The 22,530-nt window shown below is 43.9% G+C and overlaps 1 protein-coding gene and 2 pseudogenes across 4 annotated transcripts in view; all 3 read left to right on the forward strand.

The window, feature by feature from the left end:
* Window positions 1-22,530, forward strand: part of LOC142439374 (protocadherin alpha-C2) — a 255,834-nt gene that overhangs the window by 23,911 nt on the left and 209,393 nt on the right. Inside the window, exon 1 of one of the 4 annotated variants that reach the window (XM_075541687.1) lies at window positions 12,254-15,073. The exons of 2 other annotated variants lie outside the window; for them this stretch is intronic. In XM_075541687.1, the coding sequence (XP_075397802.1) occupies window positions 12,455-15,073 (2,619 nt within the window). In that variant the 5' untranslated portion in view covers window positions 12,254-12,454. Of the gene's footprint in view, window positions 1-12,253; window positions 15,074-22,530 lie in introns of those variants that run through there. One more of the 4 variants, XM_075541684.1, reaches the window with a different exon arrangement.
* On the forward strand, window positions 5-8,517 carry LOC142439379 (protocadherin alpha-7 pseudogene; annotated as a pseudogene).
* On the forward strand, window positions 17,830-22,394 carry LOC142439376 (protocadherin alpha-9 pseudogene; annotated as a pseudogene).

Raw genomic sequence — 22,530 nt, forward strand, 5'->3', positions numbered from 1 at the left:
GTCTAAATTTTTATAATTAACAATGTCCAGGATGGGTCTGCACGTTTCATTTTCTTACGTCTAGTTTTTCTTATTTTAAAAATTTGGGAACAATTTTAAGTTTTTATATATTTGAGGTTTAGTTTTGTTCATTATTAAATCTCATCGCAATGTTGTAACGTAATTTAATTCAGCCTATAACGCACATTATACACAGAATTGTTTTTGTCTTCAATCTCATAGTTTCCTTGAATAGCATATGTTATATGTTTGCCTGTCATAGGTAGAAATATTTTTTGTGATGATATAAAACTAATTTCTTTGCATCTTAAAATTAGGAGAATTGTATATAATTATCTTCTAATATGTTGACATTTCAACACTTCATTTTAATTTCTCTTTTTGAGATTCATCTGTGAATCACTTCTTTTTTAGCTAACACATTTCAATTTATCAATGTTGTATAAAAATCCGACCTATGTCATTGTGTTCTAAGCATTTTTTCTTTTGTTCTCCTGGTCTTTACGGACACCACCCACACCCACCCCTGAAAAACCCCCAACAACAATTAAACTTACTGCCATCAAGAGGATTCTGAGTAATATGGACCCTAGCAGACCCTGTAGAAGTGCCCCTGTAAATCTATGTGGTAGTAGAAAGCCTCATGTTTTCCTTCCAATTGGGTGGTGGTTTTAAATTGCTCCCCTATGGTTACCAGTGCAGTCCTAACCCGGTACACCACCAACGCTCTGTGAGAGACACTCATGTTCATTTATTGTTGCTTTGTAAATCCATTTAGTGATAAAGCAAAGAAGAGTAATTGTCCTAAAGAATGTGTCTGATTGGAATGAAGTGAGTGGGAAGAGTTTATGCCTTATTTTACCCGTGGACGCTGCTCCGTTTATGATACACAGATCCAAATACTGGAGAAATAGTAACTCAAGAGAATCTAGACTTGGATAAAGTAAATTCACTTACAATCTGTTTCACTCTCAGATCCTATCTCTTGCATTGAAATTTGGATTTATTTTTAAAATCATTTTATTGGGGGCTTATCATGATCCATCCATCCATTCATTGTGTCAAGCACATTTGTACATTTGTTGCCATCATCATTCTTAAAACATTTGCTTTCTACTTGAGCCCTTGATATCAACTCCTCATTTTTCTCCCCCTCTCCCTGCTCCCCACTCCCTCATGGACCCTTGATAATTTAGAAATTATTATTATTTTGTCATATCTTACACTGTCCAATGTCTCCCTTCACCCAGTTTTCTGTTGTCCGTCCCCCTGGGAGGGGGTTACATGTAGATCCTTGTACTAGGTTCCCTCTTTCTACCCCACCCTCCACGTATCGCCATTCTTACCACTGGTCCTGAAGGGATCACCTGTCCTGGATTCCCTGTGTTTCCAGTTCCCCTCTGTACCAGTGTATATCTTCTGGTCTAGCCAGATTAGAAAGGTAGACTTTGGATCATGATAGTGAGGAGAGGAAGCATTTAAGAACTAGAAGAAAGTTGCATGTTTCATTCTTGCTACCCTGCACCCTGACTGGCTTATGTCCTTCCCGCGACCCTTCTGTCCAGTTGCCTACAGATGGGCTTTGGGTCTCCACTCTGCACTCACCCTCATTTACAATGATATAGTTTTTCGTTCTTTGATGCCTGATACCTGATCCCTTCCACACCTCATGGTCACATAGGCTGGTGTACTTCTTCCATGTTTACTTTGTTGCTTCTGAGGTAGATGGCCGCTTGTTTACCTGCAAGCCTTTAAGACCCCAGACACTATATCTTTTGATAGCTGGGCACCATCAGCTTTCTTCACCACACACATTTGCTTATACACACATTTGTCTTCAGCGAGCTTGTCGGGAAATTATGCATCATAAAATGCTAATTTAATAGAACAAAGTGTTGTTGCATTGAGTAAGTACTTGAGTGGAGGTCCAATGTCCCTCTGCTGCCGTAATACTAAACCTATAAATATATGCACATAGATCTATTGCCCCACCATCCTATATGAATATATTTACATATGTACATGCCTTTATTTAGAACTCTATAAATACCCTTTGCCTCCTAGTTCTTTTCTCTATTTCCTTTTACTTTCCTCTTGTCTCACTATCATGTTCAGCCTTCATTTGGGTTTCAGTAATTTCTCTGGGTTATATTGCCCTTGCTTAATCCCTACTAGGCCTCTCACACCCTCCTTGCCACTAATTTTGGATCACTTGTTGCTCCCTTGTCCCTGGGTTGGTCAACACCACCTCCTTTCCCTGCCTCTCCCTCTCCCATATCACCCCGGAACCATTAGTCCTGTCGTTTTTTCCTCCAGACTCTTCATCCAGCCTATTTATCTAGATAGATCTGTGGAGATAATAATATGCACCCAAAAACAAGGCATAGCAAGACAATGAAACAAAATAGAACACAGTGTTCACAACAAAAAAGAAAACCAATGACCCAGAAAAGAATAAATTAATTAAAAAATAAAGAGAACATTAAAAAATGTTTAAAGGAAAACCTGTAGACAGATCTAGGTCTCATTTTTTGACATCTAGGCGTGTCCTCCAGTCAAGTCTGATGGGGCGCTATGCTGTGGCCCCAAAGTCCATCCTTTGCACTCCCTAGGGAGCTCCCTGCTCTGTTACCCCTCTCCTTGTTCTGCTGCATGCCTTCAGTGTTTTGCCTAGGTGTCCCTGGTTCAGTCATGGCCAATCCCCAAACTGTGTCTTCAGTGTTGTCCCCCCATAGGGCCATGGGTCAGCAGAGAAGTCATGTCTCATATGATATTTGGATTTAATTGGGGATATTTTCATCAATTTATTCTGACCCTAATTCTTGTATATTAGTGTTTTTCTGTGTAATTGTCTTAAATATTCACTTTTCCTAGATTTTTCCTATGCACAAAAACCCCATAGAAGTAGTTATGTGTTGTGAGTTCTGAAGTCATCCTCCCTTGATTAAATTTGACCCCTAGTATTTTTATTGTCTTTAAATAGAATTTTAAACTAGATAGATTGCTTAAGGTGTTATTTCTCAGTATCTCACCTGTAAATTTGGGATGATAAACAGCAGTACCTACCATTGGTAGTTGTTTTCATATTTACTTCCAAGGTACTTATTACTGGGATTGGCAAATAGTAAAAGTCTAATAAAATTTAGCTATTTTATTCTAAAGAGGAAAAGGAAATCTAAGATCTTAGAAAGGTATCATTATGGTTCCTAGGTTATTTTATTTTATGTAAAGTTTTGTTATTCACAGGGTGACAATGATTACAGAATGGATCCTAAATATCTCAAAGATTTTTGAATCCCATGTATTAGATTTAAAAACTAATTAAAGATAGTTTTTTCAAAGCTGAAATTCAAATGGTGATTTTAGCAATGGGATAGCTTTTTGGTCTCAAGAAACAAAACCATGTATGCTAAAGGTGTTTTTAACCTTTCATGTTGGCCATCCTTGTCCAGAAAAATCAGACAACTTTAAGCTGGGATACTCCAAGGCCTGAAAGTCGCCCAAGGTCTCCCAAGGGAGGGGGCCTGAGGCGTAGCTTTACGTGTATGCATTTTCCGTTCCTGAAATGTAAGAAGAGCTTAACAGTGTTTTCTGTTTTCCCCTAAAAATGTATGCACACGATAATTTAAAGAGTATTGTTGATTTAAAAATCAACAAAGTATTACAGTTTTACTAATCAGTAAGGAGCACCATTGCTATAGGTAGTGATACCTAGCTCTAATTTTTTAAATCGGAATTAGGGAAGAATCATTGCCATCACTCAAGTAAACTTGTAAAACAGGTTTTAGGTGGACCTCCAAGGGTTTGGGGATGTGTCAGGAATCATCACATTAGCAAATCCCTAACTTCAAGACTTTTAAGAAATATGTGTCATACATAAATATGACTCAAAAGAGGCCGAATAGCATTAAAGGTACAAGAAAGGTAAACCATATGTTATTGGACTTGCAGGGAAATGTCTGCCTATATTCCCTTGTTGAGGGATCCCTTCAAGAAGCATAGTTCCAGTGGTTTTTAAGTGGAGTAATATTGAGAACAATAGGTATTCATGGTAAAATAGCAACTTAAGTTAGTATGAGTACATGGAAACTCCCAAATATTTCTAGAAACAAGGAATAGTCCACTTTGGTTAAAATGGGAAAATATGAGATAAAGTAGGAAGTCAATGAGAAATTCTCTTGGCTAAGTTTGATATTAGACTAAGAACTTTTTACTCTCTTCAAAATCCATTTGAAAGCTATTTCTAAAAGTGTGAAGTGTGTACTGAGTTGATGCAAGTGAACAAAGGTGGGTGTTTTTGGAGTTATATGACTGTAAGGATTAAGCAAATGGTGAATGAAATACGAATGGACAAGAAGACCCAATAAAAAACTATCACAATCATTTCAAATTTCATTTCAGCAAATACAACGTGGGAAACATAGAATTGTGAAGCAATTATTTCACTATGAGTTTGAAATATGGGAGTAGAACTCACAAGAAAATAACTGTGCTAAGTAGAACTAAAAATGATAAAGCCTCACGCCCTTGATTAAAGAGATACTAAGTATCACAGATACATACAAATGTATTGAATGAAGTAACTTATTACAACCCAAGAATCTAAGTTATATTGCAATTGTAAAAACTGGCTGAAACTAATAAAACATAAGGTTTAAAAAAGGGTGAAAAGTGTAAGCAGATATCGATATAGGAATTTTACTGGCTCCAATATATTTTTAAATATTTGTTTCTCACAAATTTCTTTCTCATAAATTCTTACTCCTTCAAAAATTCCAACATGTTTAATTGTTTTGTTTAGGAAATGTATCTGAATTAGTTACATATATTCCTTCCCGCCCTAAAAATAACATTTCTAAATTTCTCTTTCATTACTAACTTGTGATCTAGACTCACTGTACACAAGAAAATTTCTCTGAATGTTCATCTAGGAAATATTGACAGTTTTATGAACTCTAATACAAAGAACCTCAAAAATAGGATTATTTAAATAATTTGCTTTATTGTCATTTTGGTTTCTACCTTTATTTTAAAGTCATAAATATAAAACATTTCTCCAAACACAGAAGATCACAATTGTGGTCTCATTAAATTATCAAAAGCAGCCCCTTACCAAGATCTTCAGCAAACCTGAGAAATACTGTCCTATCCTTTACAATAAAAGGGGGAAACCTCAGAGGTTGGAATAAAACATTGCATTTTAATGGTATGGAGTTAATGTTGTAATTTGAACTTACTGTTTGGACCAGATGATGTCGCCCTTGGCCAAGAAACTTCTCATACTGAAGGAAAAAAAGTCGTCTTTTATCCATTGGAAAGACGACCCACTCCCTTTCACTTTCCGGATGTTGAACAATGGGGAGTACATCAGAATGAACGGGGCAAAAATATTTTTCTGAATTATTAGACAAGTTCGGATTATTAGCAGAAAGCAGAAAGAATTTGAAATGGTGTGTCCGGATGTAGGCGACCCAGGAGCCAGGCTTCTACTATTGTTTTATATGATCTTCACAGCTTGGGTGATGGGGAGCGGACAGCTCCACTACTCGGTCCCCGAGGAGGCCAAGCACGGCACCTTCGTGGGCCGCATCGCGCAGGACCTGGGGCTGGAGCTGGCGGAGCTGGTGCCGCGCCTGTTCCGCGTGGCGTCCAAGGGCCGCGGGGACCTTCTGGAGGTGAATCTGCAGAATGGCATTTTGTTTGTGAATTCTCGGATCGACCGCGAGGAGCTGTGCGGGCGGAGCGCGGCGTGCGGCATCCACCTGGAGGTGATCGTGGAGCAGCCGCTGCAGGTTTTCCACGTGGAGGTGGAGGTGAAGGACATTAACGACCACCCGCCCGTGTTCCCAGAAACACGAAAGCATCTGTTTATCGCGGAATCCAGGATGCTTGACTCTCGGTTTCCACTAGAGGGCGCGTCGGATGCAGATACAGGAGCCAACGCTGTGCTGACTTACAGACTGAGCCCCAATGATTATTTCTCGCTGGATGTACCAGAGAATGAGGAACAAGTAAAACCGCTTGGACTTGTGTTACAGAAACCTTTAGACAGGGAAGAATCTCCGGAGCTTCACTTAGTCCTCACGGCCTCTGATGGGGGTAAGCCTGAGCTGACTGGAACCGTTCAGATCCTCATCACGGTGCTTGACGCCAATGACAACGCACCCGCTTTTGATAGAGCACTCTATAGAGTGAAATTACCAGAAAATGTTCCTAAAGGAACAGTGGTAATTAAACTAAACGCCTCAGATTTAGATGAAAGCAGGAATGGGGATATTATTTACTCATTCTCCAATGCTTCTTCTCTGGATATAAAATCCAAGTTCCATATAGACCCTCTAACCGGAGAAATTAGAGTAATAGGACTTATCGATTTTGAAGAAAGTAAAATCCTCAAAGTTCGGGTCCAGGCTACTGATAAAGGGTCTCCACCGCTGACTGGTCATTCTACAGTTGTGGTGGACGTTATAGATGCTAATGACAATGCTCCACAGATGACCATCACATCTCTGTCCCTTCCTATCTCAGAGGATGCTCCACAGGGCACCGCCATCGCCCTGATCAGCGTGTCCGACCGCGACTCTGGGGCCAACGGACAGGTGACCTGCTCCCTGACGCCCAACGCTCCCTTCAAGCTGGTGTCCACCTTCAAGAACTATTACTCGCTGGTGCTGGACAGCGCTTTGGACCGCGAGAGCGTGGCGGCCTATGAGCTGGAGGTGACGGCGCGCGACGGGGGCTCGCCCCCGCTGTCGGCCACGGCCCGCGTGTCCGTGGAGGTGGCGGACGTGAACGACAACGCGCCCACGTTCGCGCAGGCCGAGTACACGGTGTTCGTGAAGGAGAACAACCCGCCGGGCAGCCACATCTTCACGGTGTCTGCGCGCGACGCGGACGCGCAGGAGAACGCGCGTGTGTCCTACTCGCTGGTGGAGCGGCGCGTGGGCGAGCGCGCGCTGTCGAGCTTCGTGTCCGTGCACGCGGAGAGCGGCAAGGTGTACGCGCTGCAGCCGCTGGACCACGAGGAGCTGGAGGTGCTGCGCTTCCAGGTGAGCGCGCGCGACGCGGGCGTGCCCGCGCTGGGCGGCAACGTGACGCTGCAGGTGTTCGTGCTGGACGAGAATGACAACGCGCCCGCGCTGCTGCCCGCCGCGGGGGCGGCCGCGGGCTCGCGGGGCGGCGGCGGCGGCGGCGGCGCGGGCGTGTCTGCGAGCGAGCTGGTGCCGCGGTCGGTGGGCGCGGGCCACGTGGTGGCCAAGGTGCGCGCCGTGGACGCCGACTCGGGCTACAACGCGTGGCTGTCGTACGAGCTGCAGCCGGCGGCGGGCGGCGCGCGCAGCCCGTTCCGCGTGGGCCTGTACACGGGCGAGGTGAGCACGACGCGCGCCCTGGACGAGGCGGACGCGCCGCGCCAGCGCCTGCTGGTGCTGGTCCGGGACCACGGCGAGCCTCCGCTGGCGGCCACGGCCACCGTGCTGGTGTCGCTGGTGGACAGCGGCCAGGCGCTGAAGACGTCTTCGCGGGCGGCCATGGCGGCGGCGGCGGCGGGGGCGTCGGGCGCGGCGGGCGGCGCGGCGGCGCTGGTGGACGTCAACGTGTACCTGATCATCGCCATCTGCGCAGTGTCCAGCCTGCTGGTGCTCACGCTGCTGCTGTACACGGCGCTGCGCTGCTCGGCGCCGGCCGCAGAGGGCGCGTGCGGGCCGGGGAAGCCTGCGCTGGTGTGCTCGAGCGCTGTGGGCAGCTGGTCGTCCTCTCAGCAGAGGCGGCACCGGGTGTGCTCTGGGGAGGGGCCGCCCAAGGCTGACCTCATGGCCTTCAGCCCCAGCCAACCACCGGCTCCTAGTTCTCCAGGCAACGTGAGTCTCAAACAATCTTATTTCCAACAATTAAAAAAAATCCTATATTAAAATACTTGTCTTCCATATTGTATTTTAAATTTAGTTTCTTTATATAAAATTGTAGGTTTAGTTCAATGCTCACTCCTCATAAATATATTTCAAATGATATTTATGTTACATTCAATTTCATTTTAGCAGTATGTGAACCTTAGATGAAAATCATTCGTGACTTACACTTTTTGCCCCTAAAATATTATTTGGAATAAAGCATGTGGTTTCCTTTAAATAGTACATTAAAAAAATTAAGTGGCACCTGTAAATACTTTTAGGAGCTCTGTACGTGTTTCTCTGCTAATCGAAAGCTTGCTCGTTCGTCCCCACTGGCTGCTACTCAGGAGAAACTTGTGGGCATCTCTTCCTTAAGGATTGCAACCTCAGAAATCCTACAGATCATTTTGACTCTGTTATTGTAGTTGGTTTGAATTCGAATTGCCTCAATGGCAGTGGGTTTCATTTTGGGGTACTACACACTTACAGACTGCAAATTTAGTAAAAATTTTAGTGAAATTTTATCACAACATATATAAACTATGTGTTGTTCTTATTTTAGAAATAACGTGTAAAGCAACACCTCCTAATTTCCCGTTTCTTTGTAGCACTGAAATTGACTTGTATTTAAGCTTAGAAATTTCATCTCTTCAGTTATATTTGAGTAACTAATGGTCTCTTTTAAAGTTACCTTGAAGACTTACATTTGCCATGGTCACGATTAATTAATATTAACTTATTGCTTAACTGCAAGCTAAGCAGAATATATGTTTTATTCTTTGTTAATGATCCAAGAAATCAAATGGAAGTGGGAAATATCCTTGCCATCTCCACTCTACAACCATTTACTTTATTTCCCTGAGTTTCTGGGGTCTTTCAACTTCTTTTATATCCTCCAAGACCTATAAAACCCCCGACCAATCCCAGTAGCATGAAGCCTATTCCACATGATAGAGACCCTATGTAGAGTTCCTGAGGCTGTGAATCTGATAGCCTCATTTTTTCCCTTAGGGAGCAGCTGGTTGGTCAGGAATTAAGTCCACTGTCACTATTGACCTTTCAGTTTGTGTAGCGCTTAACCACTGCACCACTAGGCCTCTGTGTTAGACAGGGTTCTCTAGAGAGATAAAACCAGATTGCTGATAATTATGGCAGTCCTTCAAGTCTTGAGGGCCGCCAGGTAGTCCTGTAGAGAGAGAGCTAGACTATCCCAGCACAGGCAGCAAACAGCAAGGCAGGTCACCAACTGTCAGCCAGGTCACCAACTGTCAGTCCCCAGCTCAAGAGATGTAAATTTCAATCGTGTGGTCTTAAAGGGACCTCAACTTGTAGGGACATAGTCCACAGGCTAGGAGTCCCAAAGGTAGTGTACAAAAATTGAGGCACAGAACAAGCAAGGCAGCCGCACACTGGTCCAATGATTAAAGAGCAAGAGACAAGAAAGGCGAGGTTCACAGAGCCATTTATCTCTCCGCCCTTCAATTAGTCCCACTTGTGTTTATCGGCCAGGCTGGCACAATAAACTATCTCAGCCTCCTTCCAAGAGCTGTGTATATACACATAGGTATCTATGCTGATATACATATACACACAATCTGGTTTTTTCTTTTTTAAAGCAAATTTTAAAAAGATATTTGAGATACTTTGCTTTTTATGTACATTAAAATTAAGGTAGGGGTACATGAGTTCAAGAACCTGTTCAATAAGCAATGAGTAATGAAACTGCAACCATCGTATTGTCTAATTTTACTGATCTTGTTGAAAGTGTAGTCTAATAGAAAACGTATTTATATTTCTAGACTTCTGAAGTTCGCTGTAATTGTTTTCATTTTCTTTTTCTAGTTTTCACATGCATATACTTAAAATACAGTGTATTATTAGGAATTTCTAAAATTTCACAAATATTGGAAATATCTTAAGTGGATAAGGGATCACCCTTATTACTGTCATCTGTATTTAGCAACTATCATTACTTTTTATAGATAAACAGAGTTTTAGGTATTGAAGTTATTTGACCTATCTGATCATGGAGTTTTTCTTCACTAGTGAAAGCTTTGGTGAGGACACTAAGCAATGCTGTTTTCTCTACCTTTATTCTTTAGCTATGGAAACAGCCTTCAAGAAATAGAGCAAGGAATTGCTGTTTCTGAGGAAATACTCTTATTTTGTTTTTCAAAATGTCTTTCTATTATCTAAGAAGTTTCAGAGTTTAGTTGTAACTGATGAGAATGCCACAGTAGCTACTGTTTCGCACACATCTGGATGGCTAGGGTCTTGAGTTAAAAGCCATATGCGATGATTTAAGGTTTAAAAATTAAAAGTGGAATAGACTCATTAGTAAAGGCCACGATTATGAAAAGCGGGACAGTCCAAGAGAAGCTGTGGGATATTACTTTATGATGACATCTCTGAATGTAAGCGACAGATTCCTTTGCTTCCCCTGGGGGAGGGGGGCGGTATGATGAGAAGGTCAGCCATAAGCTTCTCTAGAGTAATTCCAGTTAGGAATTTTGAATTGGATCTCCTGGTTAAAAAATTTCTTTCCATCAAAATAACCTGTGAGGCTTTTAAAATTAGAACATTATTTATTGGAAATTAATTTCTTTCAGTAGGCAACTGATAAAAATTTGATGAGCATTGATAATATAAAATAATATACAACGTTTAAGAACAATGAACTGACTCTGCATTTATCCATAGAGTTCTCAAAAGTTTTATTTTTGAATAAAAAATATCCTACAATTAATATGAAAAACACTGATCAGCATTATAGATTTCTGAACACATACTTTAAGCAAAATAATCCCCCCATTGCCACAGAGTCGATTCTAGTGACCAGAGAGGACAAAGTAGAACCACTGTCTAGAATTTCAGAGGCTGTAAATCTTTACAGGAGCGGACGCTTCATTTTCCCCTCATAGAGCAACTGATGGGTTTGGACTGCTGACTTTAGGTCAGTGTTCCAACACAACACTGAACTACTCGGGCTTCTAAACCATCTGGAAGGCATGCTTAAACAGAGAGTACTGGGCCCCTGTTGTGAGATTTTGCCTGGTTAAGCCTGAGAGGATTCTAAAATGTGGATTTCTAGCAAATTCCTCATAATGTTGATGCTGCTGTTCTGAGGACTACAATTTGAGGACCACGGGTGTACATTTTAGGTGACCTTGATAAAAGGCCAGTTCTAGAAGAGTGGTCTGAAGGGAAAATGTATCAATAATGCTTTCAAAATTAAAGAGTAATGGATTTTTAATAATCCATTCACCTGTGAGGCTTTTAAAAGCTAACCAGAATCTGAAATATGTGAGGAGAGGATCCCTTGGAAAATAGATTTGGCAAGAACTCAAAGGAGAGCATATCACCTACAGTTGAGGCATTTATGACTAATATGTAGGTAATTAGCATTTGGTTTGGCTTAAAAACAGAATTTTTATAGGTAAAGATAAAGCAACAGAAAAAATACCATGAACAAAGTGTGTTGGGGAAGAACTATTGTCTTTTTTATGAAATGGGAACCATATTTGGAAATGGTTAGAGATATATGGACTGCCTCATATTGTGAGTAAAATGTTTTGGTATTTTCTTCATCGAAAACATGATGGACTCAGAGGTTTGAATGTAATTCAATATAAACTATCCTCATTAGAAAACCCCAAAATTATAATACATGGAAATAAATGTAGGCAAACTTTGACTATTTAAGGCATGAGACATGAAGTCATAGTAAAAATTGATGAGTTTGGCAGTTGGTGATGCTATAAAAACAAAATGTAATTGTGATCAGTGTCTAAATCAAATTGATGTGCAAACAACAAAATTGATTAGACTCGCTTTAGTCAATTTGTTTTGTAGGCAATGTTGCAGTATGTAAATAATAAAGCAGTAGAGGTATTCTAAGGCATGGAAGTAAAGGAAATACTATATGACAAATAATTGACAAACTTAAAGTACAATATTGGGAAATGCCAACATTTTGAATCAGCAGAAAGTTGTATAAACAGAAAAGTCCAGTAGTGGAAATACTAATACACTTTCTGATGAGAGAAATTAAAGAAGATGAGAAGCCTATTTTTTTAACAACCTGCAGAGATATTAAAGTCTTCTATTAGAAATACTTGACATTTATTGAACATATAAAAATAGGAAGTGAACTACAATGCAAAATTTTAAAAAATATGATAAAAAAATAGAAGTTAGAATTATTTCTTTTTCCCAGAACAATATATACTAGTGTTTTTTTTGGTGGAGAGGTAAGTATGAACAATTTTCTGTATGAAATATACAGAATAACTTCATACATCTCATACCTATGACTTATGCAGATCATATTTCTATTTATTGCTCATTAATACTAATATTTAAAATATTAGGAAGAAACTTTCCCTTTGAGGGCTTTAGTGAATAAATGCAAAATCCAGACAGTATAAAAGTGCCTATATTTCAAGGACATTAATTTATAATTTAATGACCTATTACGATTTAGAATAATAAATATTGAAATAAAGGGACCCCAACATGCCCAAGATAAGCAAATTCCTGTGATCGTTACCCTTTGAAGCCACTTGATGTCGCTGTCTACCAAGACGTTCTCTCCAGGCAAGCTCCAAAGAAGATCCTCTGGTTTTATCAGTCTCCAAGTACTGAACAATGGCGGAGGAGGACTTGGAGTAAAGCCTCCAGACGATACAATAGTTTATTTAATTTCAAAATACTATCTTCTGATGGAAAGAAAAAGACTACTTGAAACGATGTTTTTCTGGCGAGGAATCCCTGGATCCTGGCACCTGATGCTCTTGTTTCTGCTGCTCACCGCCTGGGAGCTGGGGAGCGGGCAGCTCCACTACTCGGTCCCCGAGGAGGCCAAGCACGGCACCTTCGTGGGCCGCATCGCGCAGGACCTGGGGCTGGAGCTGGCGGAGCTGGTGCCGCGCCTGTTCCGCGTGGCGTCCAAGGGCCGCGGGGACCTTCTGGAGGTGAATCTGCAGAATGGCATTTTGTTTGTGAATTCTCGGATCGACCGCGAGGAGCTGTGCGGGCGGAGCGCGGCGTGCGGCATCCACCTGGAGGTGATCGTGGAGCAGCCGCTGCAGGTTTTCCACGTGGAGGTGGAGGTGAAGGACATTAACGACAATCCGCCCCTGTTCCCAGTAACGGAACAAAAGCTGTTTATTTCAGAATCCAGAATGCCTGATTCTCGGTTTCCGCTAGAGGGCGCATCGGATGCAGATATTGGGACCAACTCAATCTTAACCTATAAACTCAGCTCCAGTGATTATTTTACACTAGATGTGAATTCAAAGAACGAGGAGAATAAACAGGTAGATCTCGTGTTAAGGAAGCCCTTGGACCGAGAGGAAGCACGGGAACATAACCTATTCCTGACTGCCACAGACGGGGGCAAGCCTGAGCTGACAGGCACTGTGCAGCTGCAGGTCACAGTGCTGGATGTGAACGACAACGCCCCCAGTTTCCAGCAGTCTGAGTACCAAGTGAGAATCTTTGAAAACGCCCACATCGGCACCGTGGTTGTCCGACTTAATGCTTCTGATCCAGACGAAGGCGTGAATAAGGACATTTCCTACTCGTTTAATAGCCTTGTTCCGGCTCTGGTGTTAGCCCAGTTTAGCATCGATCCGAACACGGGAGACGTCGCTATTAAAAAGAATCTTGATTATGAAAAGGTGGCTTCCTATAAAATCCGCGTTGATGCCACAGACAAAGGCCACCCTCCTATGGCGGGTCATTGTACACTTTTAGTAAAAGTTTTAGACATTAATGATAATGTCCCCCAGGTTACCTTGACTTCAGTGTCCCTGCCAGTCAAGGAGGATGCCCCTGTTGGCACCGCCATCGCCCTGATCAGCGTGTCCGACCGCGACTCTGGGGCCAACGGACAGGTGACCTGCTCCCTGACGCCCAACGCTCCCTTCAAGCTGGTGTCCACCTTCAAGAACTATTACTCGCTGGTGCTGGACAGCGCTTTGGACCGCGAGAGCGTGGCCGCCTATGAGCTGGAGGTGACGGCGCGCGACGGGGGCTCGCCCCCGCTGTCGGCCACGGCCCGCGTGTCCGTGGAGGTGGCGGACGTGAACGACAACGCGCCCACGTTCGCGCAGGCCGAGTACACGGTGTTCGTGAAGGAGAACAACCCGCCGGGCAGCCACATCTTCACGGTGTCTGCGCGCGACGCGGACGCGCAGGAGAACGCGCGTGTGTCCTACTCGCTGGTGGAGCGGCGCGTGGGCGAGCGCGCGCTGTCGAGCTACGTGTCCGTGCACGCGGAGAGCGGCAAGGTGTACGCGCTGCAGCCGCTGGACCACGAGGAGCTGGAGGTGCTGCGCTTCCAGGTGAGCGCGCGCGACGCGGGCGTGCCCGCGCTGGGCGGCAACGTGACGCTGCAGGTGTTCGTGCTGGACGAGAACGACAACGCGCCCGCGCTGCTGCCCGCCGCGGGGGCGGCCGCGGGCTCGCGGGGCGGCGGCGGCGGCGGCGGCGCGGGCGTGTCTGCGAGCGAGCTGGTGCCGCGGTCGGTGGGCGCGGGCCACGTGGTGGCCAAGGTGCGCGCCGTGGACGCCGACTCGGGCTACAACGCGTGGCTGTCGTACGAGCTGCAGCCGGCGGCGGGCGGCGCGCGCAGCCCGTTCCGCGTGGGCCTGTACACGGGCGAGGTGAGCACGACGCGCGCCCTGGACGAGGCGGACGCGCCGCGCCAGCGCCTGCTGGTGCTGGTCCGGGACCACGGCGAGCCTCCGCTGGCGGCCACGGCCACCGTGCTGGTGTCGCTGGTGGACAGCGGCCAGGCGCTGAAGACGTCTTCGCGGGCGGCCATGGCGGCGGCGGCGGCGGGGGCGTCGGGCGCGGCGGGCGGCGCGGCGGCGCTGGTGGACGTCAACGTGTACCTGATCATCGCCATCTGCGCAGTGTCCAGCCTGCTGGTGCTCACGCTGCTGCTGTACACGGCGCTGCGCTGCTCGGCGCCGGCCGCAGAGGGCGCGTGCGGGCCGGGGAAGCCTGCGCTGGTGTGCTCGAGCGCTGTGGGCAGCTGGTCGTCCTCTCAGCAGAGGCGGCACCGGGTGTGCTCTGGGGAGGGGCCGCCCAAGGCCGACCTCATGGCCTTCAGCCCCAGCCTCCTGCCCTGTCCAGTGGCAGCAGATGTGGGTGAGCATCAAGACTTAAATGCCACAGTAAGTCAACTTTAATTTTCTAATGAAAATTTCAAAATCCTTAATTATTTTCTATGCATTTAAGAATATTTTTTAACTAATATAATTTGGTACTGGTTTAGAGTCTTATTATTGTATTTTAAATATATTTTAAAATAGTATTTCTTAGTTTAATCAGGTACGTGTAAAATAAAACTGGAAATTTTATTTTAATTCTAATATTGCTTGGATATGTTCCCCTTTTCTAAATATTGAAATTTACTTTTAAATATCAATCAATTTACCTCTATATATTATCTTTTGATTACTTTTGTTCTTACTGTCTTATATTTTATTCTCTGTCCATCCATCTGACTTGGGCTTCCTCTTAGTGCCTAGCTCTGTCTGTAGTATTCATGTAATGAATTTAAGGCAGTGTGATGGTAAAGTATACAATAACAACTTCTCTTGAGTTTTTATTTCTTTTATCCTAATTTTAATATTGTCCATCTAAGACCAGTAGGGAGCATATACTTTTCCAATATCTTCTTTATGGTGTTTTACTATGTGTCAAATATATTTTACTGCACATATGAATTGATTCCACACTTGCTCGCCAATACTTAAAAATTTTATTACACAAAACAATCACGATAGTATAGCTACATTAATTCAAGCCAAATCTTTGTAACTGGGGAGTTCACCTTGAAAAACCAACCATTCAATATCCTATGAAGCTTAGTTTTACTCTGAGGCTCATGGCGTCTGTTGGTCCGACTTGACCCAATGGCAACAGGTGTTTGGTTATTAGTTATCTCCTCATTTCTGTATTATTTTATGCAGCAGTAGTCAATATCTTACTCCCGTTTGCCAACTGGAAATAATATGCAAGCAATATGATTTTTTTATTTCTACCAATGATCTTCAGTGTTTTATTAGATTATTAAAAACCTACCACATGAGCTAAATCAACTGTCAGTGTTTTGTGGGTTTTATATGCTTATGCTTAGTGTACTGATTTGAACAAATGAAAAGTTTTTCCTTTGTGAATATTGTCTTACAGTCTAACATGACCAAATTATCTTCCTAATATTTAATTGATTTTGACAAAATATCTTAAGTAGAAATAAGGATCCTTTTCACCATCTTATGCGTCGCATCTTTGACTCATACTTTCTTGTCAGTTTTTTTTAACTTTCATGTCAGTTTTATGACTCTATTTACAATACAACTATTTCTTAGACATGAATACTTTTCACTATTCTCGGTTTGGTTATGCTCTTATGTCAGCGAATTCTTTAAAATGAAAGGTAGGAAAGCTTAAGGAGCAAATATTGTGTTTTCTGAAGCTCCCTGGGTTAAAATACCACTCACTCTTTGAAGGGCATTTGTTAATTTTTTGCATTTGTTATATTCACACTTGATTTCACTTTTATGCATAATAATAGTAGCAACTACTGGATAGAATTTTTGTATAAGGTAAGTTAACATTTTAAAACTGCTTATAATGAAGTCTGTTAAATGGTAACAGCATAATAAAATATATTTGTTATTTTCCCAAGAAGAAAAGAAGTTAAGATTGGACAAAAGAAAAATTTAAGTCAGAAAGGCATTATTATTGCCACTCATATTAATCTTATTTTGTGCGGAAATGATCTTTTGTAAGGTCATTAAACCGAATACCTGTTTTGATATTTTGAATGCTATTAGAATGAAAAAAATTTATTTAGAAGTCAGATTTTCAAATGGAAACCAAAATTAGTTGCTTGGATGTATAAACACATATAGGGCTTAGAAAGATTATATAAAATTTCCCCAAGTTAAACCTAAATTATCTTGTGTTGACAGAAATGTGTTTTTATTATATTTACACATTTCCCTTAGATCCTTGAAAGACTGAGTAGGCATTCTAAACGTTTGTGTATTCCTTTTAATTAATACTTTCTCTTTCTTTAACTGAAGCATGTCACACATCTTTGAGCTTTAAGGAACTTTTTAAAAGGAAATTGGTAGATATCAAAGAGTTTCAGCAAAAGAGTTTAACAATGTGATTCAGGAAGGCTCATATGAGATTATGGCAGACAAGCGGATACACTCAGTGTGTACTGAAATATTTGGGGATATTATCTTTGGGGATATTATCTACACTTGAGAAACTAAACTAAAGCCTATTTGTAATTATTGAAAAGCAGTAAACCTTAGATGTCAGTTTGGCATATAGAAAAAGAGCTCTCAAGAGAGTTTTTCTTGCTAAATAGAACAATCAGAAGGTAAGCATTCTCAAACACAGTTTAAAGAAAAACCATAATACGAACTGCTTGGCGGATTATAAGGAAGAGACAAATGTTCATAAAATGAGAGGACTTGTAGATTATCAGACAGTAGCTCTGTAGGAACCCAATACATTTCTCCAATCAGATTAGATAAATTCTAATAAAGATAAAACTATAGAATATTGCTTCCCACATAATGTTTTAAGGCAAACTCCTACCTTAACCTATTTTACAAAACTTCAGTTTCTTAAAACAACTTAAGAAAAATACCTCACTGGGTTCTTCATTTTACTTGTTTCTCTTTTGCCAGAAATTCCTGGTATATTAGAAGTCCTAGGGATGGAGACTCAAGGCGCCCTCCTACGCCAGGATGCAAAGTCTAGGAATATGTGGGTGTCTGTACTCCAGAACAAAACAATTTTCCAATTTAAATGCATGCTTGCTTAACTAATCACTTTTATTATCGCTTTTGTCATTATCTTAAAACTGGTGTATTTTCTTAGACATGAGGTCAAAATTATGGCCTGCCTGAACTTGCAGAGGCAACCAATTCCCTAAGAATGTCCCCCCAAATATAGAAAAATGTGAGCCTCCATTAAAAAAATATAATCGATGAAGAAACAATTGAATAGAAATAAAAGAAACAGATGAAATAAAAATCGCGCAGAAAGAGGTTAGAATTCAAGGCATTTGTACTTACGCTTTGAGCCACGTGATGTCACTCTCTACCTCTCTCTGAACCAAGACAAAGCCATCCACTTTCCCCCTGGAAAGAGCTCCTCTCTTCCACTCTCTCTGTGCTGAGCAATGGCAAACACACCGGGCGTGGACTGAAGGAGTCGGAAATTTTCTCCTAATTTGGAGTCCGTTTTTGCTACTTAGACAAAAGCCTGCAAATCTGAAATGCACTCAAGGGGACGCAACCTGGACACCAGGCATCTGCTGCTTTCGCTTTTGCTGCTCGCCGCCTGGGAGGCGGGGAGCGGGCAGCTCCACTACTCGGTACCCGAGGAGGCCAAGCATGGCACCTTCGTGGGCCGCATCGCGCAGGACCTGGGGCTGGAGCTGGCGGAGCTGGTGCCGCGCCTGTTCCGCGTGGCGTCCAATGGCTTCGGGAACCTTCTGGAGGTGAATCTGCAGAATGGCATTTTGTTCGTGAATTCTCGGATCGACCGCGAGGAGCTGTGCGGGCGGAGCGCGGCGTGCGGCATCCACCTGGAGGTGATCGTGGAGCAGCCGCTGCAGGTTTTCCATGTGGAGGTGGAGGTGAAGGATATTAATGACAACCCGCCAATGTTCCCTGCAGCACAAAAGAATCTGTTCATTGCGGAATCCAGGATGCTTGACTCTCATTTGTCGCTAGAGGGCGCGTCGGATGCAGATACTGGAACGAATGCTGCGCTGACTTACAGACTGAGCGCCAATGATTATTTCTCGCTGGACGTTCCGGTCAATGACGAAGAGGCAAAACCTCTTGGGCTTGTTTTAAAGAAGCTTTTAGACAGGGAAGAATCTCCGGAGCTTCACTTAGTCCTCACGGCCTCAGATGGGGGTAAGCCTGAGCTGACTGGAACCGTTCAGATCCTCATCACGGTGCTTGACGCCAATGACAACGCACCCGCTTTTGATAGAGCACTCTATAGAGTGAAATTACCAGAAAATGTTCCTAAAGGAACAGTGGTAATTAAACTTAATGCCTCAGATTTAGACGAAGGCTTGAATGGCGATATAATATATTCATTCACTAATGATGCTCCTCTTAACGTAAAATCTAAATTTCATATAGACCCCACAAGTGGGGAAATTACTACCATAGGACATATTGACTTTGAAGAAAGTAAAGTCTATAAAATCCGAATAGAGGCTATTGACAAAGGCTTTTTACCAATGACTGGTCACTGCACAGTTCTGGTGGATGTTGTAGACGCTAACGACAACACTCCGGAGTTGACTGTCAAAACGCTCTGGGTCCCTGTTAAAGAGGACTCACAGCCCGCCACTGTCATCGCCCTAATCAGCCTGACAGATAGAGACACAGGTGCCAACGGACAGGTGACCTGCTCCCTGACGCCCAACGCTCCCTTCAAGCTGGTGTCCACCTTCAAGAACTATTACTCGCTGGTGCTGGACAGCGCTTTGGACCGCGAGAGCATGGCGGCCTATGAGCTGGAGGTGACGGCGCGCGACGGGGGCTCGCCCCCGCTGTCGGCCACGGCCCGCGTGTCCGTGGAGGTGGCGGACGTGAACGACAACGCGCCCACGTTCGCGCAGGCCGAGTACACGGTGTTCGTGAAGGAGAACAACCCGCCGGGCAGCCACATCTTCACGGTGTCTGCGCGCGACGCGGACGCGCAGGAGAACGCGCGTGTGTCCTACTCGCTGGTGGAGCGGCGCGTGGGCGAGCGCGCGCTGTCGAGCTACGTGTCCGTGCACGCGGAGAGCGGCAAGGTGTACGCGCTGCAGCCGCTGGACCACGAGGAGCTGGAGGTGCTGCGCTTCCAGGTGAGCGCGCGCGACGCGGGCGTGCCCGCGCTGGGCGGCAACGTGACGCTGCAGGTGTTCGTGCTGGACGAGAACGACAACGCGCCCGCGCTGCTGCCCGCCGCGGGGGCGGCCGTGGGCTCGCGGGGCGGCGGCGGCGGCGGCGGCGGCGCGGGCGTGTCTGCGAGCGAGCTGGTGCCGCGGTCGGTGGGCGCGGGCCACGTGGTGGCCAAGGTGCGCGCCGTGGACGCCGACTCGGGCTACAACGCGTGGCTGTCGTACGAGCTGCAGCCGGCGGCGGGCGGCGCGCGCAGCCCGTTCCGCGTGGGCCTGTACACGGGCGAGGTGAGCACGACGCGCGCCCTGGACGAGGCGGACGCGCCGCGCCAGCGCCTGCTGGTGCTGGTCCGGGACCACGGCGAGCCTCCGCTGGCGGCCACGGCCACCGTGCTGGTGTCGCTGGTGGACAGCGGCCAGGCGCTGAAGACGTCTTCGCGGGCGGCCATGGCGGCGGCGGCGGCGGGGGCGTCGGGCGCGGCGGGCGGCGCGGCGGCGCTGGTGGACGTCAACGTGTACCTGATCATCGCCATCTGCGCAGTGTCCAGCCTGCTGGTGCTCACGCTGCTGCTGTACACGGCGCTGCGCTGCTCGGCGCCGGCCGCAGAGGGCGCGTGCGGGCCGGGGAAGCCTGCGCTGGTGTGCTCGAGCGCTGTGGGCAGCTGGTCGTCCTCTCAGCAGAGGCGGCACCGGGTGTGCTCTGGGGAGGGGCCGCCCAAGGCCGACCTCATGGCCTTCAGCCCCAGCCTCCCGCCCTGCCTGGTGTCTGCAGATGGAATGGAAAATCCATCCAGTTCTACAGACTCTTCAGGGAAGGTGGGTCACTCTAACATTTCATTTATTCGTTTATTTCAGTGCTGTTATTTTAAAAAAAACCACTTTAATAATACTTAAAAAACTAAATAAGTATCATTTGCTTATTCTACATATCTTCCTGATCTTTCTGTCTTATTACACAAAGTCAATACTTGGAACGTTAGAGCTCACTTTTATGTTTTGACTTGCCTTTTGACAACTATTTTAAGTTCTGCATATAGCAGATATTTGAGTGTAGCTAATATTTAGTACTGCCCGTTATGTGGGTCAGTGGAATTACTACCCAGAATCCAGTGGGTGCTAACTTATAGCTATACAATGGGAGAGCATAGAAATGCCCACAGGGTTTCCAAATCTGTAAATCTTTAGGTGACAGATTGCTTCATCTTTTCCAGTCAACCGTGGTATTCCCATCTGACTATGATCAGCGTTAAAACCACATCGTGTGTTACACATTAAGTAAATTTTAGCATCCGTCTAGATTTTCTAGTTTATAGAGTTGCTTCTTTTATGATTTAAAGAGTTATTCTCCTGTACGATGTTAGTTCTGACAAAGAATACTTTCAACATAATGATATGAACTTGTACAAAATATGTCTTTATATATCTGGTGATGTAGATTATAAGTACATGTCAGTGGAGAAGTGTTTTTGCAAACCTAGAGTATTTGTATTTCTTTTCATTTTAATTGATATTGGGAAAATATACTTTCTGGCAGATACTTTATTTTCTCAAGAAGACCACTATTTAATAGAAAGCTCTACGTTTATTGATAAAATTTCCAGGCAAAAAAAGCTATACCTACATTGCACAATATAACTCCTTTTGAAATTAATATCTAGAACTAAAAATATTACCCCAACAGTTTCTCTGAATAGGCCAAGGGACAGAGCTCTGTAGATTAGATGGTGCATTTTTAGTCATTAAGTACCAAAATGAGCAAATCTACTGTTACCAAGTTTCTGAGCCTATATCTATAAGATCAGAAATAGCCTCATCTTTCTCCTGTGGTGTGACTGGTGGGTTTGAGCCACCGATTTTTCTCTTAGCTTGTAGCCCAATGCCTTGCTACATGTAAATATCTTCTATTGTAGTTCATGACTGCAGATTGGTAGTTCTGCACATGTAGTGCAATCTGTATTTTCTAATTTATTTATTTTAAAGCTTATGTCATTTATATTCCACGTAAGCTATGCATTTTATGTTGTGTTAGGTATTCTTTAATTATTTAGCGAAGCAAAATCAAGTGGCCTTGAGAATGGAATCACAATATAACCCGGAAAATTTTTATTTTAAAACCAATATCTGAGAAAAAAATATTTTTCCTCCAGAGACCACATATCTGCAATATTTTACTACTTCTTTCAAAATGTGAATACTCTTTGAGTCTCTATGCCAAACTTGTTTAGAGTGGTCAACATACAATTAAAGTTAAATCTAAAATTCAGAAGTATACTTTCAAATATTTCTCTCCTTGGATATTTTTTCAGGTTCTACGTGAATTGGGCTCAGTTTTTAAAATGTTATTTGGATTGAAGTTTGCCGTAAATGTTGATATTTACCCAACCTTGTTGCTCATACTGGTATCAACTAAAAATATTAAAAACTATTGCTCTCCTTAAATATATTTTATAAGTAAAACATTATTCTATCAGCTTACATTTGGATAAGCCTGGTTTTATTATTAAATTTCATTTTTTTGTGAAAAAGAAACCTGTAATTTTTCAGTAGCATAAGTATCAAGGTTCCTGTAATTGTTGGTAGCATAGATATTAATGGAGAATTTCAGCTGCTGGAAACTTATTTTGTAGACCTTTGAGTGAAAAATGAACTTTACTGGTATTGATAAAACTATTATATATATTCTGGGTG

Source organism: Tenrec ecaudatus, chromosome 2 (assembly GCF_050624435.1).
Source record: "Tenrec ecaudatus isolate mTenEca1 chromosome 2, mTenEca1.hap1, whole genome shotgun sequence".
In the NCBI taxonomy this organism is placed as follows: Eukaryota; Metazoa; Chordata; class Mammalia; order Afrosoricida; family Tenrecidae; genus Tenrec; species Tenrec ecaudatus.